Here is a 7,357-nt window from a genome sequence, read left to right on the forward strand (position 1 = left end):
TGAGCTTTCCTGTTCTATACTCGTATGCCTATTTTAACTTTTAGAATTGCGCATCTTACCCTTTCTTTGCTTTCAAGGTCATGTATATCCAATACTTCATCAGCACATATGATTTTTCTTTATATCTGTCTTTCTATAATATCATATAACCTACCATATCTATATTTGTCTCTCTTTCTCTCCCTTGGAATCATTCAGGTGTCCATGAATAATTACTCCTGTTTATATGGTAGCTCAACTGTTTTGCACCAGGCAAATTATTGAGAGAACCCTTCAATATTTTGCATGTTTAATACTGCCTAAAAAAATTCACAAGACAGCAACGGATATATACAAGTTCAAGGTAACTCTTACGTTTTCCATCCATTCAAAACAAAAGAACATTCTGCGTGATGGAATCAAAATACTAACCTAGGCAGAAAGAGAACTGCAGATATTACAACGTACACAAGCAAACAAAACCACACACAAAAAAAAGATTTATTCTATGTATCAATAAAAAAGTTACATGAACTAGCTGTAGCATCCAAAAACCAAAAGCAAATTGAAACTAGTTCATTCCGTGACCAAATTACCATACTGCCATGGATTAAATTCAATTGATTTAACATCAACATCATCAATGCTTCCCGAGTTATCTGCAGCAGCCCGATGTTCAGTGTATTTACCATTATATTGATAGATTTCCAAATCACCCCAAGGAGTTGGTGTCACTTCTTCAGTTAAATCAAACCATCTTGGTGTGAAGCTATGCCCTTTCTCCTCTCGGCTTCTCTTTTCAGCACGCTGCCTCTCCTCCAAACTGAAAGGAAACAAAACAAAGATAAATACCCTGGGAAACAACCTAACAGCATCTCTCTGATGATTGTTGAAACTTAAGCCCATTTCTATTTGAGAGAGGGGTTAACAGAGGCAGAGAAGACTAACAAAATCTCAGTAGTATATAAAATGGTTCTAATTTCTAGTCACTGCCACTCCCTTGAGCATGAGAGAGAGAGAGAGAGAGATCATCATATCAATACAGAAGGCAACAGCATGGTCATTCAAAACCGAACCCCGACCTACTCAAGAGGAATTTCCATCCACCCCAGCAAAATTATTTAAATGGATATCATGAATAAATAAAGATGATATAGATCATGTTGAGCTGTTGTCTGTTACTCAATTTTACATTAGTATTAGTGCTTCTAAAATGCTATGCTAAATTTTTGGGCACAAGGGGACAGGAGAAACAAAAGAAAGGGTCAGTAACCTGCTCTTTTCTGCCCCAGATTTTGACAGATCGCCCATCTCGAGTGCATATCTATCTGGGCGTAGACGAGAATCTGACGCCAACAACTTTTTAGGGGCAGTGTCAAAGCTGTTTATTTTATGAGCAAAATGTGTATACTGAAATTTGTCATTCTGGGGAACATCAGCAACATGCCAAACCTGCAGAATAAAATCAGAGGAAATGACAATGATAAGGAACTTTAAGGTACTAGTGTTGTCACCAGTTAATATATCAGCAAAGTATAAGAAAAATTACTTCTTTATCCCAAGTGACATGGCAGACTATTGATTGCAATGGTTATAACTTCTAATCAATGAATTCACAAAAAACACTAAAAAATTGGATTGTAAGGGATTATGCATGTTGTCAATAGATATGTGTAAGAAACTGACAAAAGATACTTGAATATATCAGTGTCTTCTTGCATCACATCATGAAGTTTGTTCAAACTATTAGCATTTTAAAGATAAATTCAAAATCACCAGTAAAAACTCCGGATTTTTAAAAAGGAAAAGGGAACAACCATAGATTAATTAGAAAACATTATTTGCTATACTAGAAAAAAAATTAAACTAATAGAAATATTTGGAAAGTTTGTGAGTCCAATGTCACCACTTCCAGGCTTGGTAGGAGGAGGAGAAAAGAGAAAAGTTGTTCTTTTCTTCTTTTGAGGGGCTGGGGGAACATGTAGAGTTGCTGGGTCCTTCAACTCTAACCTACCAAGCATGACAAGATAGGCAATGATTTTATCTTCACATAGTACAACAACAAAGTCTCATCCCACTAGGTCAGGTCACTACATGGATAACATAATGTCACTCGGCTGCATTAAAAACCGAAGTTTCAAAGGTGCTATTTGTCATCAAACAATAAGACCAAGAAAATAACAAGATGCCTATGAAACATGAATTTTAATTGCAAATAATTCTCAAGTTCATTCTGAAGATTTTTTATTAAAACATCACCTCTTTCAATTCTGTGTTTGGAAGAGGCTCTCCTTCTGAATCACAGGGCTGATAACTCATTGACTCATTCCACTTCCCTGTCATTAATATTTTAGGCTCCTCGGAAGAATTATAAATATATCCATCCACTTCATATCGACCAGCACTACAACAGATCAGGAAATAAATAGGTCCTAATTAAAGGTTAGATATATTGACAATAGTAAGATATCTAAAAAGCTGAATGGATAAAGGGGAGAAAAATGAAGTAAAATATAGAAATCCTAAATGAAGGCAGAAACGGAAACAAAATTCAGGTCCACTCAATTATTTTCAAATAACTCAGTTTTAACAGGCACAAATTGCTAAGCAAATAGTGGTCAATCAAATCAAAGTCAGGTGAAACATGAACATTTTTATCGCCATATTACCCAGAAAATCATTTCAATTTCATTATACATTGAAGTCAAACATGTAATAGACTAATAAAATTGCTCAAATGTTGAAATCTAAATCCAATATAGAAATAGAATTATAGAACTGGTACAAACTAGTTAAAAGGTATTAATTTCTTTTTAACAAAGCAGAAACAGAAATGATACAGACCCAAACCATCCACATGGTTGAAAATATAGTACAGCTTTGTCTCCAGTTGTCAAATTTGTCATTATCATTTCCCCAGGTGAATCAATCCAAGTTCGGCCAAATATGAGGTTGTTAACCTTTGTAGGAGGTGGCACCAAATCTAAGACAACACCATCTCTCTTAAGGGTCACACGAGTTCTGCAAACATACAAGTCCTTTTTAAATAGCAAATAACAACAAAACAGGATAATTCAGATCAGAACAACTAGGATTAAATCAAGAATTGTTTTGTTGCATAACCATATAATGCACTACCATAAGATTGAATCTAATAGACTAATGCCACAGTTTATCAAGATTCTTTATGGAACCTACATTGGCAAACTCATAGGGACTAAGAAAGCATTATAATTAGCTTAGAACAAATATGCCACATATTCATCAAATACCCACCATAAATGTCTCTACCCTGCTTGAAAATACTTTAAAATCTCTTAAGATAATAGAGATGACATGAAAACTCTTTCAGTAAGAGTGTCATAGTTGAATGCAGCAACCAGAGTTGGAACTTGAAATAATACAAACAACATCAGTAACAAGAAGAATAAGACGATATAACAGAGGAAATCTACTAAACAAATGCAATATATTTGTCACCTTCCAACAGGGTAAACATCAACAGAATTTCCCAAAAACTTAGTTTTCAACTTTGAAGTCACATCATATGTAAAATGCTCATTCTCGGCATGCGCAGCACTCATTGGGGGATGATGACTCACCTGAAATTTAAAATATTTTATTTATATACACAGAGAGAGAAAAGTAACAAAACCCATATACTTTGTTGTGAGCTAAGTCCCAAGTCACCTTACAAAATAAGAAAGGAGAAGAAATTAATATTTCTTCCAAATGCTAGTATATTACACAAGAGAGAACAGAATATTTCAAAGACACGCAGAGGAGAGAAAGTGAGTAGAAATCATGCACCAGAGAGTTTCCATGAGAATCACATACTGAAAAGATACCTGTTCAGCAAGAAATGTAATTCCACCATGGTTAACCATTTCATAAGTCTCTCCAAGGATAGGATTAAAAGGCTTCCAGGTTCGTTGGTACGCAAAGTACACCGATATGGCCCATGATGCTGTGATGATTACATAAAGTACATCACTGAATAAATACGCATGCCTATAGTTACTTCAATGCAACAGGAAGATTGAAGAACAAGAACTCCAACAAGTGGAGATATTCGAGGTCAGTAAACAAATCCTTGATCAAAACTAGTTAGAATGCTTCTGGTTTGCCATTCATTCTTATCTAAAACTATATCCTCAGGATGACTTTTCAATTCGACTGGGAAAAGAGTTAAAAGAGAAAATAAAAAGGGAAAAAATAACTCACTTGCATAAACTAACTGCATGTATGGATCCTCTGATTCATCTGCTTGATCTAACAAGTAGGAGTACTCCATCAACTATTTCAAGCAATTTCAAATTCAATCAATTGACACTACAAATTCAGGTATCATCAACAATGGCAAAACTAAAAGTTAGCATACCTCAGCAATTTTCTGAATCATAGTCATTGGTTCAAATATAATAACTGGTAGTGTCACCATTGATGTTACATCCGAGCCAATATACTTCTGCATCATCTTCCAGTAACCATCTCTTTCCTTTATATACAAGAGCCAAAGGGAGAAAAAAGAGATAATAATGTTCAGAATATGAGCACGTATGAATGAGGCATATGCCAAGGAAGAGAAAAGGGAAATCATAAAAAAAAACCAAAAAATATGTCAGCATCCTTATCATTAACAGTCAATAAAACTGAAAAACAACACAAACAATTTAACTTAAGGGGGTGGTAACTTCCGAGAGCATTTTAATTGTGCAAACAAGGAGTTGGAGATAAAGTAATAATAGAAAAAGCCTGAAATTAAAAAAACTTCACAAAAAATGAACAAAATTAAATAAACACCTCCTGTTTCCATCTTCCTCTCTGAGCTTCCTCCTCCGAATCTTCTTTACCTCCCTCTGGATTTATGACTTCTACACTAAGCCTAGAAACAAAACAAAAACATATCATTAGCTTAAATTCCTCTCCAAATCATTGCAAATCTTAGTAAGGAAACTGACAGGCATTTCGGAAGCTGCTAGAATTGACTGAAATTCTTAGATTTATTAGTTATTTTATTATTCCTCCAAATAGTGTTTTTGTTCTTTCTATGAAATGTGTTTGACTAGTTGATATTTCTTTTGATTAGGAACATCAAATTTTAAGCAACATGCCATGTCTTCTCCCCATCTAATGAAACTATGAAAGTAAAGTATTATCCAGGATGATGCACACAATTGTGCAAAGCAACAATGTTTCGGTGTAAGCATTGCAATTACATGATAAAAAAGGGAACATTTTCAAACTAGGAATCCAATCATGAAACGACAGTTGAAAGTTGAAACAATTGGGCACATAGAATTTTGATTATTTGAGGTAAATTTAAGAAAGGGATTGTGAAAATGAAGTACCCGTTGACCGATCGGTTGACAGCGCTGGTGAACATGGAAGACACGGCGGCGAAAAACCCCTTACTTTCGTTCTTCTTCGAGGGGCTACCCATCTCTGTGTGTAAAGCTTAAACCCTAATTCAGAATACAATCGGATTCACAGGTCACAACCGAAGGAAATTGCAAACCTCCAACCTCGTCCAAATCAAATTCAAACTCAAACTCAAACGATTGAAGAGACAGGAGTGTGGGTTGTGTTGTGTAAAATGGAAAACAAATACTACTAGATTTGGATGAATATGGTATCTTCAGATTTAAATTATAAAATATAAGATTAGTTTAATCACACATTATTACTTGTGTTCTAATGATAATATTTTGTGTAACGATAATTTATAATTAAAATTACAATTTATAAAAAAAAATACTGAAGATTTGTCAGAATGAATGTGTATTTTTCTTTTTACTAAATTTCAAACGATAAGAAAATATTTATAAAAAAATTATAAGACAAACTTAGATGTAGTATCATGTAACATTGCCTTTAACTATTTTTAGTAATCATTTTTGTAATTAGAAGTATAGTTTGATTTCAATAACTCGTGTAATAAAAAAAGTTTAATGGTAATCAACAAAAAAATATTAATGAATATACATTAACTATAAAATAGTATGAGTGTACACACTTTGTCTTGGGTCCAATTTAGAGACACTCATCACATAACTCAATTAAAAATATATAGAATTAGATTGAATCGGTTTTAGTGATTTTTCTATCAAACTCAACTCAGTAGTAATCAAGTTAGGTTTATTGGGTTATAAAATTTAAAAATTTTAAACAATTTTTTAAAAATAATTTTCTTTAAAATGTAGAATATAATTACATAGAATATGTAAATTTGTTGCATAAATTTTTTTCAAATTTTCATTATTTTTATTTTTGTATTTTATTATAGGTTAAATTGTAATTTTAGTTTCTTTAATTTTTAATTATAACATTTGATCTCCTAACTATATAAATTGACAATTTTGATTTTCTGGTATATTATTAACTAATTATGATTAATAAAGTTATTAAATTAATTATAAATTAAATAAAAATTATTTATCATTTAAAAACTTTAATAAAAGCTTATGAATTCTAATATGGTGTTGTTGTCAATGGAGTTGCATGGGACGGTAGAGGAGAAAGAGGTGTTTATGGAAAAGAGTATGAGCACAATATTGTGAAAAATTAAACTTCATAATTTTTTTTATTAAAGTTTTTAATGATAATTAATAGTTTTTATTTAATTTATAATTAACTTTACAACTCTATTAATCAAGATTATTTGTTAATAATCTATTAAGGGGACCAAAATCGTTAATTTATAAAAATAATAGATCAAATGCTACAATTAAAATTAGGGAGACCAAAATCATAAATTTAAAAAATTAAAAAAATCAAAATTATAATTTAGTCTTTATTATATTCTTATTAATAATATTAATATTTTTTATTATATGACCGGGTCGGATTGGATTACAAGTTGACAATTTACAACCCATTATCCAATCCGAATATAATTGGATCTATATTGAGCAGGGTTGGATCATGGATTAATTCAGACTCATAAACATCCTTATAAAATATTTTTACATTATCATTCAATCACAATTCGTCATATAGTAAATTTGTTGACTTTTAGAATAATTATCTTAAAAGTTATTTGTGACTTGATGTGTTTTTTTATTAATGGAAAAGTAAAACAAAACAACAAAGAATAGTAAAGTCCGGTGTAAAACTCTTGAAGCGTCAATCAGTATAAGGTTTTTTAAGTTAGAAGGATAGAGATGAAATAACAAACTAGAAGCTTGAGTTTGGACTCAATGTTGTATTGATCCGAAACTACAAAATATGTGTGTCCAGCTAGGTGACACTCAGACACACGTTATATAAGAACACTGAAGTTAAATCCTTAATTGGCGGACTCTCAACTGATAAGTTATCTATAACCACTTACTATTTGAATAAATTACTATATTTTATCTTATGTCAAGTGCCTAAT

The 7,357-nt window shown here is 32.0% G+C and overlaps 1 protein-coding gene across 1 annotated transcript; it reads right to left on the reverse strand.

The window, feature by feature from the left end:
• Positions 1 to 329: 329 nt before the first annotated feature.
• Positions 330 to 5,640, reverse strand: LOC114376953 (oxysterol-binding protein-related protein 3C-like). Its single transcript, XM_028335293.1, has 10 exons — positions 5,331 to 5,640; positions 4,783 to 4,864; positions 4,361 to 4,477; positions 4,204 to 4,276; positions 3,828 to 3,946; positions 3,460 to 3,581; positions 2,824 to 3,000; positions 2,239 to 2,383; positions 1,253 to 1,431; positions 330 to 802 (listed from the first exon to the last, which is right to left on the reverse strand). Exons 1-10 carry the CDS (start codon positions 5,420 to 5,422, stop codon positions 556 to 558), a joined length of 1,353 nt encoding a protein of 450 aa, XP_028191094.1. The 5' UTR covers positions 5,423 to 5,640; the 3' UTR covers positions 330 to 555.
• Between the last annotated feature and the right edge of the window lie 1,717 nt (positions 5,641 to 7,357).

Source organism: Glycine soja, chromosome 11, assembly GCF_004193775.1.
Source record: "Glycine soja cultivar W05 chromosome 11, ASM419377v2, whole genome shotgun sequence".
Taxonomy (NCBI): domain Eukaryota; kingdom Viridiplantae; phylum Streptophyta; class Magnoliopsida; order Fabales; family Fabaceae; genus Glycine; species Glycine soja.

Coding starts and splice junctions, on each gene's coding strand:
- LOC114376953 (XM_028335293.1), bottom strand. CDS start 5,422: ATGGGTAGCCCCTCGAAGAAGAACGAAAGTAAGGGGTTTTTCGCCGCC. Junction 2,384..2,823: donor CAACCATGTGGATGGTTTGG/GTCTGTATCATT, acceptor GATCTGTTGTAG/TGCTGGTCGATATGAAGTGG. Junction 1,432..2,238: donor CAAACACAGAATTGAAAGAG/GTGATGTTTTAA, acceptor TTTATTCTGCAG/GTTTGGCATGTTGCTGATGT.